The sequence below is a fragment of the Podarcis vaucheri genome (assembly GCF_965113315.1).
Source record: "Podarcis vaucheri genome assembly, chromosome: 6".
Lineage (NCBI taxonomy): Eukaryota > Metazoa > Chordata > Lepidosauria > Squamata > Lacertidae > Podarcis > Podarcis vaucheri.
In genome coordinates, this window is record NC_138764.1 from 37,032,570 (window position 1) to 37,056,968 (window position 24,399).

At 43.6% G+C, this 24,399-nt stretch overlaps 1 protein-coding gene across 3 annotated transcripts in view; it reads left to right on the forward strand.

Annotated features, from left to right (window-relative positions):
* Positions 1–24,399, forward strand: part of TTLL7 (tubulin tyrosine ligase like 7) — an 80,984-nt gene that overhangs the window by 24,417 nt on the left and 32,168 nt on the right. For all 3 annotated transcript variants that reach the window (XM_082228081.1, XM_082228083.1, XM_082228082.1), the window contains exons 2-10: positions 2,622–2,799; positions 3,620–3,751; positions 5,601–5,722; positions 7,634–7,701; positions 13,167–13,325; positions 14,732–14,948; positions 16,685–16,849; positions 17,328–17,486; positions 21,051–21,145. In XM_082228081.1, coding sequence (XP_082084207.1) covers positions 2,775–2,799; positions 3,620–3,751; positions 5,601–5,722; positions 7,634–7,701; positions 13,167–13,325; positions 14,732–14,948; positions 16,685–16,849; positions 17,328–17,486; positions 21,051–21,145 — 1,142 coding nt within the window. In that variant the 5' untranslated portion in view covers positions 2,622–2,774. The remainder of the gene's footprint in view (positions 1–2,621; positions 2,800–3,619; positions 3,752–5,600; positions 5,723–7,633; positions 7,702–13,166; positions 13,326–14,731; positions 14,949–16,684; positions 16,850–17,327; positions 17,487–21,050; positions 21,146–24,399) is intronic.

Genomic DNA, 24,399 nt, shown 5'->3' on the forward strand with positions numbered 1-24,399 from the left:
ATAGGCCATCTGAAAATGGCTCACCAATATTTTTTCTAGTTAGGACCTTATTGCAGTTGGGTGTGGGAACTATGTCTCCAAGGACACAGGAAGGATGCTTGTTAGCAGCTGTTCTGATTTTTTTCTTTTGTTACATAATCAACACTTTTTGAACTAATGAGTTGAATCACAACGATTATGTTGTTCCTGCAATCTGCTGGCAGCAACTGAAAACATGAAACCCTTTGCAAAAATAGCCAAGGTGATGTTCTAAGAATGGCTGGCTGATTTTGCAATGTGTTCCATTAAAACTAATCAGTTGAAAGGCCAGTTGTTACTGGATTCCCTTCCAAATATGCATTGCTGATAGTGCATATGCCATGTTATTACATTTTGGATGGGCTTGGCCCTGGAAGTGGACAAGTCCAGATCTCAACAATCAAATAATTTGGCCCAGCCCAAGACGTTATCAGAGATGCTCTGGAGAGACATTCTGTGTTCTTTACCTGGTTCTAGCAACTTGTAAAGGGAGGCAAGATAATATATTGGCTCAAAGTCAGGTTGTCATACCTTTTCTCTCACTCTGTATAAACCATGGTTTGTTTAACTGAGTTAGTTCATTTGTTTTACTTCTGACTCTGACCCAGCTAACCATGGTTTGTTTGAAGCTGACCCAGCTTGGAGATCTATCTTTGCCTAGTAAGCCAAGATATCCACCAGCCCTGTGCGTGCATACTCCCTTTTCACGTCATTGCTTTCACCCTCTCTTTTTGGTACTCCGTGGTCGAAGAGTTCCTGGCTTAATTAACCTTGGTTGCCCATTATGTCCAAACTGTTTTGGAGCAAATTGTGATCTGAAATGATGGTTTCAAATCCTGCTTTCCTTCAGTTCTGGTAACCATAGTGTTCTGGTTTAGACATAATGGGAAGATACGGCAATTTATTCCAGGAAGTATTCAACCATGGCATACTGTGGTGGTGGTAAGGAGTGGCATAAGGCTTCTGCACATCTCAGCTTAATAATCCAACATGAATGTCCAGAGACCAAGCCAACATTTCCTACCTTGGCACTGTTGCATGCTAATTAAGACGGGAGGCAGGCAATGTTTTTAAAAGAGAGTTGAAAGTGGCAAGAGAGCAGCATCATGGTTTTCTGTGGCAAACAACAAATGTTACTTTTGTCCCTCTATCGTCTGTGGGCTTCTGAAACAATGCAAAAGCCTTTTACCAGAGGCAAAAGTGAGTCAAGTACATGTATCATGAGTGGGAATCTTAAAAGACTCAGTTCTCTTTCTGGAGGGACCCGGGTGGTGCTGTGGGTTAAACCACAGAGCCTAGGACTTGCCAATCAGAAGGTCGGCGGTTCGAATCCCCGCAATGGGGTGAGCTCCCGTTGCTCGGTCCCAGTTCGTGCCAACCTAGCAGTTCGAAAGCATGTCAAAGTGCAAGTAGATAAATGGGTACTGCTTCAGCGGGAAGGTAAACGGCGTTTCCGTACGCTGCTCTGGTTCTCCAGAAGTGGCTTAGTCATGCTGGCCACATGACCCGGAAGCTGTACGCCGGCTCCCTTGGCCAATAAAGCGAGATGAGCACCGCAACCCCAGAGTCGGCCACGACTGGACCTAATGGTCAGGGGTCCCTTTACCTTTACCTTTACCTTCTTTTTCTGGAAGCTTTTTCAGAGAGCTGAAGATTTAATAGAGAATGGAGCTTTCTGCCCCAGTGCTGATGAGCATTATGTTCATCTATCCGTTGTATAATTTTTAATCCTCCTGAATGAACAAAATAGGCTGTGTCGATGGCGTCCCGTGCACTTCAGTGCAAGAGGCCAAGTTTTTCCTGCTCAACATTTACATTAATGCATTCTGTAGCTGTTCCTCAAGTGCCTGTTCCTTGTCATCTGCAAGCTTTTTTGTTTATAGTCCAGATAAGCTATTGGGAGTACAGTATGTGCAGTCAAGTCCATAACTGGCCAGAAAAGCACTGTGGCTTGTAATGTACTCAAGACATGGCATTCCTTCTACCCTTTTAAAACTGTAATATATTATGCATCAGTCGGGAGCATAGTAGAGCTTCTGTCATCAGTATTAATCTGTCATGTTAGCAAAAAAGTGGTTTCTTTCCTGATAGCTATGGGGTTTCCCCTCCCTTCTTGTGACCATGTAGCAAGTTTAAATTGGCTGTGGCTTGAATTTGACAGGTGTCGGTACTTTTACATCATAGCTACATTTTTGCACAATGCTACTTGATGTAACTGTGGGATATAGAGAATGCCCATGGGTGATAGTCAGCTAAGTTTTACTCAAGAGTAGGTCAATGGTCTTCAGCTGGTTCAGACCCACCTCAGAGACCCAACCTTCGACTATGCTGGGCAACATCCGGGGAATTTAGTGGCTGTAATGATTATTCTGTATGTCTTTTCTAAAACAGTAAGTGAGATCAAATTTAAAGCAATAAACACCGGAACACGTTTTAGAAACTTCCACCTTAAAGTTTATGGGTTGGATCTGAAGGTTCTCTTCCTAGCGATCTGATTCTTAATCTGTACCTTTAAAAACACACACCAAACCACTGCTTTTTAACCTCACATTTTACTTTGTCCATAGTTATTTGTAATGGGTTCATGTCTTTATTAAACGCAGGCACCTGTTTCTTTTTCGGAACTGAGTTTTGCCACAGTCTTGAACTGACATGGTATGACAAGAGCTTTCAGAGAACTGGCTTGGAGGGCCTTTGAAGTTTCCTGAGTGCGTGCAGCAGGATTTGGGCTCGGCTATTGCACCCTACCAGTGACCATGCCATCCTTGCCCAATGAAGGAGGTAGGCTTCCATCTTGCAAAAAGCCTCGTATCTTGGTTATATTTGGTCAAAGACGGACGGTGCACAATTCCAAGGCCTGCCAATGCCAAGTACGGGATTGGGCAGCGCACATGCACCTCCTCTACTGCATATGCCATAATGCATGGCATGAACCATATTTCTGATCCCTGCCATTCTTTCATATTAAAAGGGGGGTGGGAGTGGCTAGTTCCAGGGTTACCTGAATTATGTGCTTCCTGATGTACATGCATATACACCATGTTCCCATGCTTATGCTGTGTATACAAAGTGGGAGAACCACACACGGTCTCACTGTTCCTTCATATGTCCAAGGTGTATTCTAATTTGTATTTTAAAAGATTTTATAAAATGCTCACATTATATCAATTTAGGGAGGTGTGTAGAAAAATGAAAGTGCAATATGTTTACCCAAAAGAATAAAATAAAATTAATGGTACAAGACTGGAAGGTGAGCTGCGGACAGTAATTTTAAAATGCCATTCAAAAAAGGCCTGGGCACCTGAAATAGTCTTGGTCATGCACCTAAAAATATAAAATAGCCCTGCGCCTGCATCTCGTTGGAGCAGGACTGAGACTGAGTGAGCTATAAATTGCTCCAAGATGTTTGCAATACCTTCTCGACCTAAACCAAAGGGAAGTCCTCCCTTTTTAATTTGGTTTTTGTACTTTTGTTATGCCTCCTAAGACCAGGCGACAAAGAAACTTACCTGTGTGTTCAGTTCATCTTTTGTAACTACTTGTGAGAACTTTGTGACGGTGATATAGAATTTTATTCCTCCCCCTCCCTATTTTTAAACAGATAACCAAGGGACCTCTTCTCTGACTTTGAGCTCGGAGCTGCCTTACCAAAGCACAATAAGGAGGAAAGTCAGAGAGAAGAAAAAACACGGAGCAATCACTGCGAATGTCGCTGGCACCAAATATGAGATCGGTAGCAAGCTACATATTCTGCTTACCTTACAATTAAATTATGTGATAAGAATAAAGAAAAGTGGATGGAGCAAGGACAGTTACATAGCTAAAAAAGCCTCCAGGTCAAAGTATGATAGAACGTGATACTATTGCTATTGTGGCTTGTGGGTTGCCATGGGCATCTGGTTGGCTACTGCGAGAAATAACCGGGCTACTCAAATTTCTGGTCTGATCTTATTATGTTCTTAGGGAATTGATGAACCACCCTGGGATCTTCAGATGAAATATACAAATTTAAGATAAAGAAACTATCATAATTAGCTACCGAGAGAATAGTTCAGTTGTTTAGAGCATGGTGCTGATAATGCCAAGGTTGTAGGTTTGATCCCCATATGGGACACTTGAGTATTAACTGAATTGCAGGGGGTTGGACTGGATGATCCTCGGGGTCCCTTCCGAATCTATGATTCTATAAACCCAGACTGCCTTTATGAAACTCCAAATATTTCCCCACCCAGGCACTGATTAGGCCTACAGCCTGCATCAACCTTTGCTGTATGAGTTGCACTTCCAGATGTTTTGGATGCAGAGTCAGCAGCCAGTCTTAGTGCCCTAAAACTCTGGTTTATTTATGCTTGGTTGAAATGTCACCTGAGAGAGAATAGCTGCTTAAAGGCTTAGTCCCGGTTCTGTAAGAGCTCGCACATTTGCTGGAATGTGTGCGTTAAGTGCCTTCTATTAAACCATCCCACCGTCTAACGTTTAACAGGACTACTCACAGTGCATTAAGCTCAACGCCTCACCCATTTCACATTAATTTTACACATGGCTTGCAAAAGAGCAGAGAGCGCATTTCTTGCTGGGCCGGAGGTTGGCTTTTTACCTTCTGAGTTTAGTCACAGGAAATTAGGTCTTGGGGGCTTATGACGAGGGCGCTGCCATTTGAATAGTCTTCCTGTAATTACCATTCAGAACGTCATTCTCTGGAGGGGTTCGTATGGCAGGTCTCCAGCTGCCCTTTCCGTAAAAAGATTTCCAAATGCAACTGGGTCTCCTGGTATCCCCTCTGTTTCATAAGACTCAAGCATCGCTCTGTTGCCTTTAGATACATAGGAAGAAAAAACAGGAAGCAGCCAAAGCAGACCTCAGTATTGTCTACCCTGACTTGCAGTGGCCCTCCAGGGGTTCAGGCTTGGCTCTCTCCCAGATCTACCTGGCGATGCTGGGGATTGGATCTGCATGCCATACAGATGTTCTGACCTTGAGCTATGGCTCTTCCAGGTTTGATCCCCATATGGGACTCTTGCATATTCCTGCATTGCAGGGGGATACATGGCCCTTCCAACTCTACAGTTCTGTGAGTCCCCTTTGCTTGTTTTACAGCTGTGACCTCTCCCCCTGCTTTGGTATGTCAGACACGAGCAATCGCTCTACCAACCTCTTGTGTGCACACCAACAGATTTCTGTTTGATTATTTATGCCTAGATAAGAAATCACCCTTGCTTGTGAGGTCAACCTTCTCATCCCGTTTCACAGCCAACATATTGCTGCCGATCTCATGTCAGAGATGCAGCTGAGAACTAAATAGGTTATTCCTCAATCATTTTTGGTTGAGCGACAAGCTCTTGTCGGTTCCTTTAGCAAGCTAATGTTTGCTCCCAGCCCCAGCAGCGCAATGATTAAAACTATGCAATCGGCAGGATTAGATTTGCAAAATTAAATATCGCAAGGTGAGCAGCACAAGAATTTTTTTTTTAAAAAAACCAATAATAGCCTGTGTGCTAGTACTGCTGTATAACTAAATTATGTGTACTTTCCCTGGGAGTCTAGTTTGATTTCCCCCCCATGTGCCTATTCCTCTCTTGCAGTACGCGTAGTAATTGAAGAAATGGGCTATGTAAAGACTCGGGACGACGATGAGACTGCAAATCTCATCTGGAGTGATTGCGCCGTGCAGCAGGAAAAGATTGCCGAGCTCCGAAACTACCAGGTACAAAGAAGAAATAACCAGGTAGCCTTGGGCACCTTGATCAGGACAGTAGAAGAAATAATAACATTTCTGTATTGCTCAACCTTTGGTGTGTGCGTGCGGAGAAATCTGTATATTTGATTGTTCATTCATGATTATGTACCCATTACCTTCTACTGACATAATGGAAAGCAAGAGCTGACTTTCCTGTTGGCAGAGGTCTCCTGGATTTCATTGGGGGGGCGGTGATGTGCAAACTGATTCTGCATTTGGTGGTTGCACATTTCTCTCCACACACACACACACAAAAATACCTTTTTGCTACTGCTGCACCACCTGAAGCTGATGGACAGCTTTTCTTGTTCCTAAACCAAAAGCTGGTAACATGAGAAAAGCACTCTTAGGCTTCTGTGCATCGGTTAAATACAGTAAGCAAGTGAAAGTGTTGGCATGCTGATTATGTGTCTTCATTCAAATGGGCCCTCGCCCGATCTGCATGCCTATAAGTCAGTCACTACTTCTCTGTAGATGAGTTTACCCAGATATGCCCACCTGAAGAGCAGCCCACTGATTCACCCTTTCCTCTGTGCTTATCAACGAGCCTTTTCTCTTCTGTTTTTGCTTCAGTTTTCCTAAAAGGAAATCTGATTGCCCAGAACTTAGTTAATGGAGTTCCACAAAGAGGTCCCAGTAACTAGTGTGCTTGGATGTAAGTCTGGGAGATCAGGGGTAGTCACCGTGGTTATCCCCAGAAGTTAAGGACTCCAGTTCCCATCCTCCCTGGTCGTTGCCCCCTGGAACTAATGAGAATTGTTTCCCACACCTTGTGGCCCATGTTGGTGACCCCAAGTCTAGATCCTGGCACAGCCGTGAACCCAACATGGTGCCCCTTTGCTTCTCATGCTGCTTCATTTATTTATTTTTTTTATTATTCATGCTGCTTCATTTAAAGGGAAAATGTTGACAATCCTCCATGTGCGATTGCTATAAGATTAAAGGGGGTAGGAACGATAAGGCCCCATACATTGCTATAAGTAGGAGGGGGGGTCACATCACTCCACACTTCAAAAGTTCGTGTGAGGGCGGTTGTGGAGCCGTGAAGGCTAGCTGCATCTCCACTACGCGCCTAATCTTATTCTTCCTTTTGTCACAGCAGTGGAACGTGGGGCTATGGCTCTTGCATGCAGCAGAAGTTAGGAGCAGCTCACGCAGCCCCATAGCTCTCTTATATGGTCTTTCAGTGCTTGGCGGGGTGGGGTGGAGACCGAGCACCTGAAACCCAGTATAGTGGTACCTTGGTTCTCAAATGCCTTGGTACTCAAACAACTTGGAACCCAAACACTGCAAACCCAGAAGTGTTCCAGTTTACGAACTTTTTCCGGATGCCAAAAGTGCTCCGTTTTGAGTGTTACGCTTCCGATTTGAGTGCCACACTTCCGATTTGAGTGTTACACTGAGGTCTGTCTGTTTTTGCTATTTATTTTGTGTTGGATTTTTTTTGCGGCTTTTTTGTTTTGTTTTTGTGAGTGTGTGGAACCCAGTTCAGCTACTGATTGATTGATTGTGTGACTGCAGTACATTATTTATTGCTTTCATTTTATGGATCAGTAGTCTCATTAGATAGTAAAATTCGTGTTAAATGGCTGTTTTAGAGGTTGTTTTTAAAAGTCTGGAATGGATTAATGTGCACCTTGGTTTTGGAACGCTTTGGTTTTGGAACAGACTTCCGGAACAGATTAAGTTTGAGAACCAAGGTACCACTGTAATAATTAAACAGGTCCATGCTGTCTAATAGATTTCCAGCATCTACCTAGCATAATTAATAGCGGTCTCTTGTAGGTACTGAGTTTGTTACAAGTCTAAAATAAATTTTGGTAAATTCAATTGCTGACCCTTCCCTAACGTACGTCTTTCCCTCTTTTCTCCCGCCAGAGAATCAACCACTTTCCAGGAATGGGCGAGATCTGTAGGAAGGATTTCTTAGCAAGAAACATGACCAAGTAATTTCCTTTTTAATTTTTGTGTGTAAAGGAATGCAGTTTAATAAACTCTTTTTTTTTTTGTAATGTAGCATTGTTTTCTGCCATCTAGGGACCTTGTGAGTCAGTTTTAGCCCCCGAGTTTTGTCAAGACCCTGTTGTGAGTGGCAGATGGCTGTGTAGTCACAATAGTTATGGGGAACGCTCTGATTCAGAATCAGCAGTTCACTAGAATATCATTTGAATGGGAGATACAGAAAGGGAGGACTGTTTCTTCCATGCCCTACTTGTGAACGTCTCAGAAGTATCTGGCTGCCCACAGCAGGAAACACAATGTTGGAGTAGATGGGCCTTCTTATGGGTGAACTTCCCTTATGTTGTTATTAGTGTGGCCCGATCCTCTATCTTGACTGGTTAGGAAACTGCTCTGCACACTCCTATTATCGTGGTAAAAAGCTTCCAGTAGCTGGTTAGCCCAAAAATGGAAAACTAGCGAGGTCCCAACTAAAGAAGAATGGCAACTTAAGCTGATGGAATATGCACAGCTAGCAGACTTAACATATAGAATAAGAGAACTAGAAGAACATACGTTTAAAGAAGATCGGAAAATGTTTATTGAATATATGGGGGGAAATTGTGTACACATGGAAACGTTGGCAGCATTAAGATAAATTCAACAGTGTAAATAGGTTTTGATGGATGTAATAATGTAATATTGAATATATATATCTTCCAATAGCTTCACCCCAAGTAGGGAAATCTTTCCAAGCAGCAGACAAGAAATAAAAAGATGGGTTTTGTATGTAACCATTTCCCCAGGTATGTCTTAGTACATGTGTTCCTCAACTAGGGCAAAATGCCTGTTTGGTTCTTGGACCAATGTCTGGAGCTTTGAGCAGCCCTGGTCCCTGCTGTTGTTGGGATATTGCCAAAAGGCAATTTTCTGCACAGAGTCCTTTGTATGGTCTTGATGAGAGCTCCCTGCAGAAAGTGAAGGTTATGAGATCAGGTCCCTTATTGATATGATGTTATTTCTGTGTGTGTGTGAAGAATTAGGATCTTGAACAAAGATATAGACCAATGCAGCACCTGCTATCTAGCTCCTTAATGCAGGGATGGTCATCTAAATTGTTTTGTGTGAACTGTACGCTTTGGTTAGATTCCCAAGAATCTGAGCTTTTCAAATTAAAGATCATGTAGCTTAATGCAGATCTGCAGAAAGAAAGAAAATTCTTGGGGGGAGAGAGGAAAACAGGCTAGGGGTGTGGAATTATGGCTCCATCCAGTAACCAGATCATTTCTGGTTCTGGAGCCCAACTCAGAGAAAAAGTACTATTGGGGAAAAGAATTGTGAGGAGGGGATATGGCATAGGTTGCTTGCAGGTGGTTAGGTTAGCATTCCTCAACTGCGTGTTCCTTTTTCTCTTAAAATTGGATCACTCACCCTCATTTCTATGAGGGTGGGGCAGACCTGCGTTTAAAACATGGGTCTGCCACCTTGGCATTTAGCTTAGCCCTAGAACAAATGGAAAAAAAGACTTGGGCAGATTGAACAATTTTGAATCATGGGCTTTCAATCGCTCAACAGAGCTCGCCCCCCTTTCCTTGCCTTGTGCCCCTCAAAATAGGGTCAGGCTGGTTGGGCGATCTCCCCCAGAACAGCATGCAGCGAGAGGCGGGGGATTGTTCTGTCTGGCAGGCTGAAATGCTCATTCAGATCCGACGTTTGTGCGACATTGAATCATACCCATTAATTATAGCGTAGCTGGGAGTTCATTTTAAGAAAGCATGCTGTAGAAGTGGCAAAACAAATCTCCTCTCTTTTGTTCTAAAGAGGATGTCTAGAGGCAACTGTGTGAATGGGGGGGGGGGAGGGAACAGCGACAGGCATGACAATGTATCTGAGGACACCAGCTGAGAAAATTGGATTCGGCAACAAGCCCGGTTGCCCCATATTTTCATCTCTTATCTTCTCATCCCCGCCTTGGCTTCAAAAAGTTAATACATTTTGATGTGCAATTCAGAGCTATTAAGGAAGTAGATGTGCTTAGACTGTTGTCGTCTGTTGCAGTCGGCGTTTGGGTTTATGGTAGCTGCTTCCATTTTGCCTTTTGCAGGGAGGGAGAGAGACAGAGAGAGAGAAAGAATGAATGCCTTCTTTTGCTATATAGGGCATCCCATCTAATCTACAAGGCCTTAGAGCAGCTCTCGATAAAGTCACTTGCTTTTCCATATCTCTGTTATATTAGAAAGGGCTGCCAAGACTCACAAGGCCAGTCATATGGAAGTGCAAGAAGAGAGGACCAGAAGCAGCACCAGAATGAATATAGGAAGGGGCCTTATACTGAGACAAACTATTGGTCTATCTGGTTCCATATCAACTACCTTGGAAGTAGCTTTCCGAAGGATAAAATAGGGATCTTTCCTAACCCTAGATGCTTTAGTTGAGATTCCTGCATTGCAAGGGGTTGGACTAATTCAGTGGTGGCCAATCTCAGCTCTCCAACTGTTTGGGGACTACATTTCCCACCATCCCTGACCACTGGTCCTGTTAGCTAGGGATGATGGGAGTTGTAGTCCCAAAACAGCTGGAGGGCCACGTTTAGCCACCACTGGACTAGACAAATCATCAGGGTTTCTTCCGACTTGATGATTCTATGAACTCCTTGACGTTCTTTGTTCAAAGCATGTGGTCTACCACTGAGCCCTGGCCCGGTAGGAAATCTGGGCCTAAATTGAACAAAGACCCCTTCTGAGCACATCTTTATATTTTACACATGTGCAGCAGCCATCCTCTTGGTGCAAATGGGAATAAGAACAGGATCACATCTTTCCATTTTAGGTGCTCGTAGTTGCTCACCTTGATTTTGAAAGGTATAAATCCTCTTCTGATGAGTTTTGTCATTCTGTGCAGAGAGGTATCCTGAGTTTAAACTTTGTCCAGAATAGGAGAGGGAAATGTTCACATTCTTGGCAAGAAATAAAGGTGGAATAGAGGAAAGTTCTCTGGCATGAGCTCCATTAGCTTTCATTCAAAAGGGGCTTACATAAGTGGCCTGAGGCCCAGGCAAAGATTGAAAGCGTCAGTATTTCAGCTCACTAGTGGAAGGAGTTGTTCCTAGGAAAAAGAAAGCTCCCATATGTGGGTTTCTTTCTTTCTTTCTTTCTTTCTTTCTTTCTTTCTTTCTTTCTTTCTTTCTTTCTTTCTTTCTGTGGATTATTGTCACTTTTGCTGCTAATGAGATTTCCCCATCTTTTGTCTTGTGGATTAGTAAGTGGGAAAGAGGATCAGCTATGTGCATCAGCATCCCTGAGCTCTGAATTACTGAAACAACCACCAAGTGTATGTGAGTCTAATCTGTTAGATAGCATACTTTGGAGAATACAATACTGAGCCATTGGCCCCGTTCCTACAACCATGTTTATCACCTGATGACCAGCATGCACAAAAGACATCACAAATCACGCTCAATCACAAAGAGGGTTCATATCGCCTCATGTGGAATGCCTTTCAATGGATGGACACCCCAGATTGAGTGAGATGAATTGGCATTTCGTTTGAATGAAAGAATAAGTCCCTTTGTTACTTTTGTAGAAGTACAAACATCAAAAAACCTAGCTGAGCTACTAAACGAGACTGTAATACAATTTTGTGTGTGGTACCTCGGTTGTAATCTGAGTTACTGCAAGTGCCAGTATTTGGATCTATAATGATCCTGAGCATAGCAATAAAAAAAACTACAGTGGCAATTGTGTTTTGTTGCGCCGTTAGCGAGTAGTTTTTGTGACAGGCTCTCTATTGTACTGAGGCCTTGATGTTCTTGGCTGCAGTCCTGGTTTTGCAGATGTGCTTGTCAGTTTTTTCAACTTTCGTAACGAGGCAAGAAATCTAAAGCACAGACTTCTTCTTGCCATCAATTTGATTTTAATTAATTTTTATAATGAAATGTTTTTAGAATGTTGGATTATTTGATTGTTGTTAGCCGCCCTGAGCCCGTCTTCGGCTGGGGAAGGGCGGGATATAAATAAAATTTATTATTATTATTATTATTATTCTTTCCAATGGCAGTCCTGCATAATCTCCTTGTAGAATCAATACATTGCATCCAAAGCTCTTAGGTTTTTGTTTGCTGTCTACATGTCGCACAGGGTGTCATAGTGCACATGTTTCTTCTAATGTTTCCCTGCACAAACAACTCTTTAAATAACTCAAACTTTAGGCATATCAAGGTTCCCCTTTACGTCAGAAGTATCAGTGAATAGAATGAGCAATAATTCCCATGAATGTGTCCCTGCCTTACCCCCCTGTAAATGAAGGAATAAACTGCAAATAGTGTAAATGGTACAAATGAAAATTCTATCCCTTAAGGGTTTCCCTGTGAGTTGTTGGAGGAAGTTTCAGACTGTGCAGTACATAATTGAATCGGGAAAAGAGAGAAATCCATGCATCCAAATATTAAATAGCAAATCCCCTTTTGACTGTTCTGTAATCCTGCTGTTGTTAAGTTAATAATGTTCTCTGTTACGTCGGCAAACCTTTGTGGTGATACTACACGTTACAGGTTGTTTTTGTGTCGTTTTGGTACGTTACCCTGTTCATATCGATGACCTTGAGTGGAATATGATGTTGTGTAAGTGACCCTCCTCTCATACAATGGGACTTCCTCTTCCTCTTCTTTCCCCTGCAGCCTGTGCCCCTCCCGGAATCTGCTCTGGAAGGTTCCTAATTCTCTAGAGCAGATTTTGAGGGTGCTGCAGGGAGGAGAGGTAAGTCAAGGCTATTGTGCAAGCAGAAGTCCATTTCACTCTCACGCAGACTGTGTTAAATAAAACCCATTTGCTCCAGTGGAACAGTTGGAGGCCCAGTCTGTTAGTATCTGATACTGAAACATAGCAGGCTTAAGCCACAAAATATGAAAACTCCCCTTCCTTCCTTCCTTCCCTTCTTCTTCTTCTTCTTCTTCTTCTTCTTCTTCTTCTTCTTCTATTTAAAAGTTTTACAGACATACAGATCTGATAATTTCCCAACAAACACATATGTTTTGACTTTCTTCCACCCCTTTTGCAGTTTCTTATAGTTATAATTTCTTAACACTGCATTTCCTACATTGTTCTGTTTATTACCTACTCCCCGATTAATCTTTAGCATTACATTTAACCAGTGCTTTTTTTCTGGGGGGGGGGGACGCAGGGGTATGCATACCCCTAAACATTTTGTGAATCTAAGTTTGGCCTCATTGAGGGACAGTATTTCAATATGAGTAGGAAAATGAGAGGACCCCTAAACATTTTTTAAATAGAAAAAAGCACCGCATTTAACTGCTTGTTTTTACATTAATCCTCTAACGAACTTGCATGTTTACAAAAACTTGTCCAGTGTTCCACAGATCCCCCCCCATTATTTAATAAAATTTCTTTCTTTCTTGGTTTCTTATTGTTCCGGTAAGTTTTGCCATTTTGGCAATTCTTCTTCTTCTTTTCCCCAGAATGATCAAATCTCAGCCTCAGGAGTACAGCTTTATTCCTCGAACGTGGATCTTCCCAGCAGAGTACACACAATTCCAGAATTATGTAAAAGAACTCAAGAGAAAACGAAGACAGAAAACATTCATCGTCAAACCAGCTAACGGTGCAATGGGGCATGGGTATGTGCAGGGTTTATAGAAGCTTCTTTAAGTCAGCCTCCTCCAGCTTGATGCCTACCGGATGTTGCTGGACCAACTTCCATCGTCCATGATCATTGGATGCCTTGGCTGGGGCTGATGGGAGGTGGAGGCTGGGGCTCATGGGAAGGCTGCTTACAGGTTCTTCAATCTTGTGTTTCACCTGCTGTTACTATTACTGTGAATTGAACTGAATATAGATTATATTGTTCTTTGTAAATATGACCCATGAATTTAGAAATAACAAGAATGATGTCAATTGGATTTTTCATACAATAGTAAAAACGGTGACACGCATTCGTTTTTATTTGCTTTTTTCTTTTCTTTTTCTCTCTCTCTTTTCAAATATGACAAATACGCAGCTCAGGTCAATTCTTTATCTTACAAGAGTACCAACATAGTTAAAGTTGTTTGCCCAGGCTTAGCAACAATAAATGATTTTTAGTCATTTTTTAGTATGAAATGGTATAATAGGGCGAAATAATTCATGCTCGTTTACAGCATGGTTTCTTTTAAATAAAGCTTCAACCATTTTCCAGGGCAGGATTTTTTTAAAGGTAAATATGTGAGAGGCCATTGAAACGTAATTGATGGCACTCATAACAAAGCAGCTGGATAGACTCTCTGGAGAACCTTATGACTTAAAAAGCTGATTTAATTCCTTAACTTGTTGATTTTACTTCAGTCAATGAGCACAATCTCCAGTGGTGACAATGAAGCCCCACGAAGGGATCACCATAGCACCCTTGGTCCTGAATGTGTTGGAGATCATTTTGCATTGCTTTAGTGTAAAACCAGGCTTCAAAATCAAGGGGACTTGTCTGAGCTCTTGGGAACACCAGAACGTATGGCCGACAATTCAAAGTGTTAGTGCGGACCTTTAAATCCCTAAATGGCTTTGGCCCTGTATACCTGAAGAGCGTCTCTCACTGAGAGAAGTGAGGTTACAGGGAACCAAGTTGAGGGCCTTCTCGGTAATGGCACCCGCCCTGTTGAACTCCCTCCCATCAGATGTCAATGAGATAAAGAACTTTCTGACTTTTAGAAGACACCTGAAGGCAGCCCTGTATAGGGAGGTTTTGTGTTTGCCGTGTTGTGTTTTAATTTGTTGGAAGGAGCCCAGAGTGGCTGGGGTAACCCAGTCAGATGGGCGGCATATAAATAAGCTGTTGTTGTTAGTTGTGTATGGCCTTAGACACCCTTTGCTAGCTTAGTGCCCTCTAGACGTTACCGGACTACAGCATCTGGAGAGCAGCAAGTTGATGTCTTGTTAAAGCAAGTTACAAACCTCAGTTTCTCAACTGTTTGGGTCAAATGATCTGTCAGAGCTGTAATTGTATTTCTGAGGGTTTACTTAACTTTCTGTGTTCTTTGTGCCTTTTAACCAGGATCTCCCTCACAAGAAATGCAGAGAAGCTTCATTCTCAGGAACACCTCATAGTCCAGGAATATCTTGACAAGCCCTTTCTTATTGAAGGCTACAAATTTGATCTAAGAGTGTACATTCTGGTGACTTCCTGCGATCCCTTAAAAATATTTTTATATCATGACGGGCTAGTGAGGATGGGCACAGAGTTGTATCATCCCCCCAATGATTCAAATCTGGTAAGTGGTTGTTAGGATCAAACGGAACACTTCTGAGTGCAGCACAAAATAGTTTAGGTGCCAGAAGAGGAAAAGGAAATGACATTTTGAGCAAAAAAAAAAAAACAGTGCACAATTTAGTTAGGCAAATTCTAGTCCTTGTTCACCCGGGCTACCTTGTGTTGGAGCCTGTGATTCACATCAGCTAGCTAATAAGACACAGACTCAGAAAACATTGTTCACGTGTTCCTTCAGGATCACACGTTTAACATTTTGTTGTGTGTGGAAACAAGGCTATGCCTGCTGACTCCACCCCCTAACCATCCCTGCTTGCCCCCCATCTATGTACTGGGAAGGTCTGAAATGGGAGGTGGGGAGCTTTCTCTGAATGTGTAATCTCTACTGTGACTTGGAACCATGCAAGTAGAACAGACTCCCCTCTTCGTGCCTTTTTCCAATCCGTGGACAACATGAGTGTGTCGTGACCTTCAGCTCTAACTTTTCACCCTCGTGGCTGTAAATTCAGAGAGAGAATATCAATCTAGAAGAGACACCTGGCCTTGGAAGAAGTTCCAAATGTTCCCGCTGCCCTGGAAACTCCAGCACAAGAGAATCCTATGTTGTTGACATCTCTCTGGCCTTGGGATAATTGCAACGATACAGAAAATACAAATTGTGCCTTGAAAAGGACAGTTAAGCTACATACTTGCATCTTGCAGTGGAAAGGCCTTGCCTCATTTTCTTGTTGCTATCCCCCTAGCAATGTTTTCTGAGCGGCTTTCATTATCAGTAAATGTTGAAGTGCAGCTGCTAAGCTTAAAATGGTGATGTAGCAGATCTACCCAGGATTTCAAAGATTAGGGCTGCAGTCCTAATGTGTGTTGGGGGTGAAGGAGAACCAAATGCTCACCTGAGCTGCCTCATCCAGTACACTTCTGGGCTGGAAGTGAGGATGCAGCAGCCATCTTGTATTTAATCATTTTCTCCTTTTTAAAAAACCAGCAACCCAATTTTCCTTTCACTTGGAACAGACATTCAGTGTCCCTTTTTGTGGTTGGAGCTCTCACTCCACTCTCTTAGAGGGAAATCTTCCTATGGAAAGCAAGTATGGTATAGTGATCAGGACAATGGACTTGGACCTGGGCGACCAGAATTCAAATTCCCAGCCGACCATGAAATTCACCAAGTGACTTTGTTCCAGTCATGAACTCTGATTCTCACCTAACAGGCAGTGCTATTGTTCTAGAGAAAGAGGTGCCAGAACTCGCAACAAACACCTCCCTCATACTCTTTGAATGGCAATGGCGCCTACATATGAGCTACCGGAACTGAGTTTCTGGAGAGTTCCAGCTAGAAAATAGCCCTGCTAACAGGTCCAATGTGAGGATAATATGGATGGGGGGGGGATTAATTACACAGTCTTGGGCTCCTGTGGGATATAACTGGCTTTAATAAGTAAGTACGGTCCTTGGGACACCCTCCTAAGGACCATCATATGACCTTAGAAATGATCTTAAAAGCCCTGGAATAAAAATAAAACGGTGTTTTCCTGTCACCAGATGGAACCCAAAGGAGCCAAGCAACTTTGGAGAGAGCTGGGGGGGCTAACAGTGAGAAGGATCTTTTCCCAGTAGCCACCTGTGGCATGTCAATTGGTGGCAGCATCCGGAGAAAGGCTTACCTCGGATTAATGTCCATGAACTGTCTTTGTACCTGTAGCTCAGTAGCGACCCTTTCCTATCTTCCCTTCCTTTCAGAGCCAGCTGTTTATGCACCTGACCAACTACTCTGTGAATAAGCATAATGAGCGTTTTGAGCGGGACGAAACAGAAGATAAAGGCAGTAAGCGCTCTATAAAGTGGTTTACTGAGTTTCTGCAAACAAATCACCTTGACGTTTCCAAATTCTGGAATGATATTTCAGTAAGAGAAAACTAATAATGCAATAGCTGTTTTCAATGTTTATGTTGGCCTATTACGAGTGCTCCTCACTTCTTGACTTGGACTGGGACGCAATCTGGTTTTTGACTCATTGCAGGTTCTTCTTTGGATGCACATTTTTATATAGCTAAATTATTTGGCAGAGTGCAAACTCGATGATGTTTCATACAAAGCCTTCTTTCAAGGCTTGAGGCTGGGAAATTGACACAAGAATCAGATTGTTTCAGCCGAGTGACAAACGCATTAAACAAAATTCAGTTTGTTTATGTGCCCTTGTGATTTAGAGTGAAACCAGCTGTTGATTAGATTCCTTAATTTTGCACAGTCAGTCTTGTCTCTTGTATTTGAATGTGCATTGCTTAATGCCTTTTGGTGATCTGAAATGAAACAAAACAAAATAACACCTAGATAAATAACGATGCTGCTTCCCCATCTCTCTCTTCTCTGCACAATCCCCCAGGAACTAGTGGTGAAGACTCTCATAGTAGCAGAGCCCCATGTCCTTCACGCTTACCGTATGTGTAGGCCAGGACAGTCACCAGGAAGTGACAGTGTTTGCTTTGAAGTTCTGGGGTTTGATATCCTGCTGGACAGAAAACTCAAGCCATGGCTCCTAGAGGTAAGCTGCTTTAAAATAATAACAATAATAAGACAAGATCAGAAGGTCGGCGGTTCGAATCCCCACAATGGGGTGAGCTCCCGTTGCTCGGTCCCTGCTCCTGCCAATCTAGCAGTTCGAAAGCACCTCAAAGTGCAAGTAGATAAATAGGTACCACTCCGGCGGGAAGATAAACAGCGTTTCTGTGTGATGCTCTGGTTTGCCAGAAGCAGCTTAGTCATGCTGGCCACATGACCTGGAAGCTGTACGCCGGCTCCCTTGGCCAATAAAGCGAGATGAGCGCCGCAACCCCAGAGTCGGCCACGACTGGACCTAATGGTCAGGGGTCCCTTTACCCTTTACCTTAGACATGGAGGAGAAGACTATCATCAGCCCTAGCCATGATGGCTATGTTCTACCTCCACTGTAGAACACCAGTTGCTAGGAATCAGATTTGGAGAAAGCTCTGCTGCACTCCGGTCTTGCTTTGGTTGGCCACAGTGAGATCATTGCGCTGGACTAGATGGACCATTGATCTGGAGATGCAATGAGGTTGAGGGAACGTTCTTTCATATGTGGTGGACCTGTAAAATGGTAAAGAGTATTGGGAAATAATCCATAATGAATTGGGCAAAAATGTTTAAAAGTATACATTTCCAAAAAACAACAACAGAGTCCTTTTTGTTGGGTGATAATTCAGACGGAAATTCCCAGGTGTCAAAAAAGGTTATTTATGTATGCCACTACTGTGGCCCATGTTTTGTTAGCCCAAAAATGGAAAACCGAGCAAGGTCCCGACTAAAGAAGAATGGCAACTTCAGCTGATGGAAAATGCGCTGCTTGCAGACTTAACATATAGAATAAGAGAACTAAGAGAACACACGTTTAGAGAAGATTGGAAAACGCTTATTGAATATATGGGGGGAAATTGTGTGCACTTGAAAACGTTGGCGGCATTAAGATCAATTCAGCTGTGTAAATAAGTTTTGATGGAATGCCAAATGGTTTAGTTTATGCAGGGATTTATGATATGCAAAATGAACCATGGAAAGAGAAGAAGGGATGTCATTGACATTTTAACAGAAAAATATAATAAGAATTACCAAAAATAAAATAAAATAGATGGGCCGTTGGTCTGCTCCATTAGATACCAGACCTTCTTAACAGTTTCTAAGTGTTACAAAAATGATGCAATGCAAAATCCCTGAACCATGTACGAAAACAGCCAGGTCATTGAGCAAAGCTAACCCAGATCATAATTGATGGATTTTGGCAGCCCTGCATTTTATTTGCTGGGAGCAGGGAGCAGGAGAAGAGTGCAGAGGGCTGTTCCTCCAGGCTCTCCATCATTCTCATCTGTTTGGATGATGGACTAGGTGGCTCTTCTTACGTTCTCCAAAGGCTGGCCGTGTCTCAAAGCCAGCATATACCCAGTAGAACTAATCATAGAAGGCCTTCCTGGATGAGAGCTTTTTCACAGTGCACAAAAGAGCTCAAAAGAGGTGGTGATTTAAAATATGAATGGGTTTTATCAATGCTCGGGAAGTCCCTTTTCACGAAACATCCCCCGCTTTCAGAGGGAGCAAGTGTAGACTCCCGCTTTGTCCTGGCCTTGTGTCTTGTTTTAAAGATGGAAGTGCTTGCACCATCTAGTGGAAGAAACATGGAAGATTATCCTGCAAGCAGAGCAGTAGTGTCTCATCTGGAACATTCATTTTATTAGCTAGTTTATTTCTATTAACTAATTTTATTAACCACTGGCTTGGGAAGCAGTTTTCACAGATTAGTCACCATCCGTGTCTATCCTGTAGTTTCTTATGAAATACTGTGCTTTGATGCATTTACCCCAAAACCACCTTTGATCCGAAATGAGAAAACCTAGTTTAAAGCTGGTAATATATACAGAGCCTAATACATCAATAGCTGCATTTCTTCAGAGACACAGTCCTCTTGTTTCCGTGTTGAATGCATCTCAACATGCCTCTTCAGACTCCCCTTGTTTCTGAACTGAACTTTGGTTCAAGCGTTGATTTATTTTTATTTTTGTATTTTTGATCGGCCGCAATGTTTTATGCGAACACTGTGTAGTACATAAGAGTGGGACAGAAATGTCCTACATGAAATCAATGAACCGGTCCTCCAGTTTACGCTGTCTAGAGCTTCCTCGCGAGAGCAGTGGTTGCATGATGTCTTCTGCTTGTAAGTGGGAGAGAGAATGCCCTTGTCAACACAATAAATTGTCCTAGCTGGCTTGCACAGGACTAGATTGAAGAGAATGATATGGTGTGCCGTCAAAGGAGGATATGCAAAAGTCGAGGATATGCAAAATGGCGAGTCCAGAGAGGAAGAAGACAGAGGAGGGTAAGGGCAAGAGAAGGAAGAGTGTGCAGCTGAAAACTGGATGATGAACATGGCAGGTTGGAAGCAGATTCTAGACACAGCCTTGATCCTAGATGGACAAGGGGAAGCAGTGGCTAGGAGTGCTCATCTACGTCCACCATTCACACGTCCTTTCTTCAAGAAGCTTATAATGTATGTGATAGTCATGTCCCAGTGGGATTGTTAACATGCTCTACTCAGGTTTGAAAGCTTCTGTTGCTCTGGAATGCAGCTGCCACACTGTTAACTGAAGCTGGAAAAGTTAAACCTACAGTCCTAATATTACATCATATGCACTGGTTTCCACGCGGGTGGCGCTGTGGTCTAAACTACTGAGCCTCCTGGGCTTGCCGATCAGAAGGTCAGCAGTTTGAATCTGTGACAGGGTGAGCTCCCGTTGCTCTGTCCCAGCTCCTGCTAACTTAGCAGTTCAAAAGCACACCAGTGCAAGTAGATAAATAGATGCTGCTGTGGCGGAAAGGTAAATGGCGTTTCTGTGCACCCTGGTTTCCGTCATGGTGTTCCGTTGCACCAGAAGTGGTTTAGTCATGCTGGCCACATGACCCGGAAAGCTGTCTGTGGAAAACACCAGCTCCCTCGGCCTGAAAGCAGAGATGAGCGCCACAACCCCATAGTTGCCTTTGACTGAACTTAACCATCTAGGGGTCCTTTACCTTTTTGTTTTTTAATGGTTTCCACACAAAAAACACAAAAAACTAAAGGCGTCCCTTTTGACTTCAATGTTCCGGACAGTTTGAATGACACAGTTCAGATCTATCCAAACCTACCCTGATAATCTTCTGATGCCCTGGGCGGACAGACACAAGAGACAGGGCCCTCTTCGCAGTGATGCCAAGATACTGAACTTCCCAAGTCAAGCAGGAAGGCATTATCCACGGGCTAAGAACCCTCAATAATCAAGAAATTTGGTTCCTCAGTGTTTGCACTCCTGGGGATGATTCAAAGTGTGTTTTTGGTGAACACATGAAGAATCTCCATTCAGACCTTGGAGGTGAAGCTGGGGGGGGGGTTGGGGATGTTGGGGCCTGCACACATGCACCCCCCAATTATTTCCAAATAGTTTGGAATAATGCTTGAGAGTGTGGGTGTTTGGCATTTGAAAGCTGGGCCCCAGTGTTATGTCTCTCGGTTATTTTGTGGATTAAGACATTCCTGGAGATGTTCTGTCGTCTTTAATTTTTTCAGATTAACCGAGCCCCGAGCTTTGGTACTGACCAAAAAATAGACTATGATGTGAAAAAAGGTGTCCTGCTGAATGCATTAAAGCTGCTCAATATAAGGTAAAACTACATTCCCCCTGTTGTTCTTTTCGTTAGTTGTTGTTTGGTTTTTTTTGGAGGGGGGAGGGAATGGAGATACATTTACATCATGATATACCAAAGTCATTGTAAATGATTCATAGGAAACTTGTGGTTTATGTTAAATTCTTCTGAGCCAAATTTAACTTCGTTCCCTCATCAGAAGATATGTTAGTTAAATCTTTTGTTTGATGCGGGAGCTGTGGAAGGCCCAGGCAGCTTCTTCAGGCAGCACTCTGATTTAAATTTGCTACCCACCGTAGGAAGATCTCATGTTGGGGCTAAGTTAAGTCATGAGAGGGAATAAAGATGGGTATATAGTGACCATAAAGATGGTAAAGGAAAAGCCTTGCTCTTTTCCTGTCATCAAAAGGAGCACACCCTTATCTCCCAAATTCTGCTTCCTTGGCACACAATACTACAGACCTTTGACAAATTGCATCTCCCCCTTTCTTTTTAGCTATAGTAATATGAGTTTGTCTTCATTCTTTTCTTTTATTCATTTCAATTTTGTGCTCTTTGGCTGTTTATTGAGACCTCTAAACAACTTCATTTAACAGAAGCTTTCTGGTGCCGTTTGAAATCCAAATTCCTTCAGACGTGCACATTCTGTTGGGTTAGCTCAGTGCTATGGCAGTCTGAGGGGGAGTAATTAATAAATGAGGGAAAACTGCAAACGAGAGGAAAGTTTTTGCAGTTTTCCATCCTACTTTTTAGAATGCTTTCAGCTGTAAATGTTTTATGGGTGCCTCCTCCCATGTGATGCATTTCCTTCGTGTCCTCATTGGTGTGGATTACCGTATTTTTCGCACCATAGGACGCACCGGACAATAGGACGCACTTTGTTTTAGAGGGGGGAAAACAAGAAAAAAAAATTCTCCCCCTCTCTGCCCAGCGCCCCTTCAGTGAAGCGGCAGGAGGCGCTGCACAGAGAGGGGGAGAACTTTCCCCCTCTTGTTTTCCCACTCTAAAACAAGGTGCCATTTAAGGTGCGTTCAGGCGGCTACCTTGGAAGCCTGGAGAGTGAGAGGGGTCGGTGTGCACTGACCCCTCTCGCTCTCCAGGGTTCAGGTTCCTTTCGACCTGCTCTTTGGGGCGGGGGAAGTCCACCACCAGCCCCAAAGAGCAGGTCAGGGAGCAGCGGAAAGGCGCAGCAGAGAGGCTCCTGCCATAGCCGCACGTCACCTCTCCAGCCAGGAGAGGGTCACGGGGGGCTGCTTTAGCCCTGCGTGCGCTCTCCCGGCTGGAGAGGTGATGCTTGCTATGGTAGGAGCCTCTATAGCCGCGCATCACCTCTGCAGCCAGGACAGGGTCGCGGGGCTATGGTGTCTTTGCTCCATAGGACGCACACACAGTTCCCCTTCATTTTTGAAGGGGGAAAAGTGCGTCCTATAGAGCGAAAAATACGGTATTTATTTGGTTCTTTAAAAAGAATAATTATATGATTGGCAGCTAGAATCGGAGCGGAAATGTAGTTAGCTTTATTTTCCTTCTGGCATGAATCAATTTCTTGTGTGGTTATTATTTTTTAAGCTGTTGTAATAAAGATGCAATAAAATACCACAACTTGATAAAATGCCACCACAAAATAGAAAAAAGGTAAACACATTCCCGTTCCAAGATCCTTTCTGCTGACTCCATCTTTTACATTCCCCAAACGAAGCTTTCCAGTCCCATGCCTTTAAATTCTCCTCTTCCAGTCAAGCTCCTTTCCCTGTACCCGGCCCTGAATACCTTCCTCCATCTTTTCCTGAACTGCTGCTCACAGAGGAGATGGGCTGAAGTAGCAGCTTCTATTCCTGCCGCTGCTGCTGGCTGCTTGCCTGTTCGTCCCCAAGGGCAGCTAGATAAACGCCATTGCTTCCCCCACACCATGCATTCTCCTGGCCTGCAGCTGATCCTCAGTGTCCTTTCCACTTTCTTGGATGGCGGCCTGCCTTTTCTGGCTGTCCCAGCAATCTGTTGGCAGTGGAAAGAGCTGTGCTTCAGGAAAGCAAGGCTGGTCTCCTGCTGATGTATTTCCAGTATGTATCTGAGCTCTCGGGAACACCAGAACATGTGGCCGACAATTCAAAGTGTTGGTGCTGACCTTTAAAGCCCTAAACAGCCTTGACCCTGTATACTTGAAGGAGCGTCTCCACCCCCCACTGTTCGGCCCAGGCACGGAGGTCCAGCACATAGAGCCTTCTGGCAGTTCCCTCATTGCAAGAAATGAAGTTACAGGGAACTAGGCAGAGGGCCTTCTTGGTAGTGGAACCCACCCTGTGGAGCACCCTCCTGTCAGATGTTAAGGAGATAAATAACTGTGCACCTTTTAGAAGACATCTGAAGGCAGCTCAGCATAGGGAAGTTTTTAAGGTTTGATGTTTTATTATGCTTTTATATTTCTTTGGAAGCCGCCCAGAGTGGCTGGGGCAACCCAGCCAGATGGGTGGGGTACAAATTGAAGTGTAGGTGGGTTCCCACAAGACAAGACATAGTGATAACAGCAAGGACCTTTATTGAACTACATAACTGAACAACAGGGACAAAGCACCTGCTTATATACATTTCTGAAGGCCTGGGCCACTCCCACTCCCAACGTGATTGGCAGTCTAAACCAGTGTTTCCCAACCTTTTTTGGGCAAAGGCACACTTGTTTCATGAAAAAAATCTCGAGGCACACCACCATGCCAGATGGGGAAAGGTCACTTTTTACTTATGTAAAAAAAAATTAAAAAATAGTAACAGCATAGAAGGTAATGGTTATCTCTTTGATGTCTGATGGGAGGGCATTCCACAGGGCGGGCGCCACTACCGAGAAGGCCCGCTGCCTGGTTCCCTGTAACCTCACTTTTCACAGTGAGGGAATTGCCAGAAGGCCCTTGGCACTGGATCTCAGTGTCTGGGCTGAACGATGGTGGCGGAGACGCTACTTCAGGTATACTGGACCGAAACCGCTTAGGGCTTTAAAGGTCAGCACCAACACTTTGAATTGTGCTCGGAAAGGTACTGGGAGCCAATGTAGGTCTTTCAAGACTGTCGTTACATGGTCTCGGCGGCAGGTAGCAGCGCTCACAGCTTACGGACTGCACCGTGTAACAGGTGTCTGGCCCAGCAGCCTAAGGCGGACAAGCCACTGAAACAGGCATTCAGAATCCATTCATTTCATAAAACCTGCAGGGCTCAATCTCTGTGTTTGTGTATGTGTGTGTTTCTGTTTTGCCCAAGGGTCTGGGGGTGGGAGAGAGCTCTTT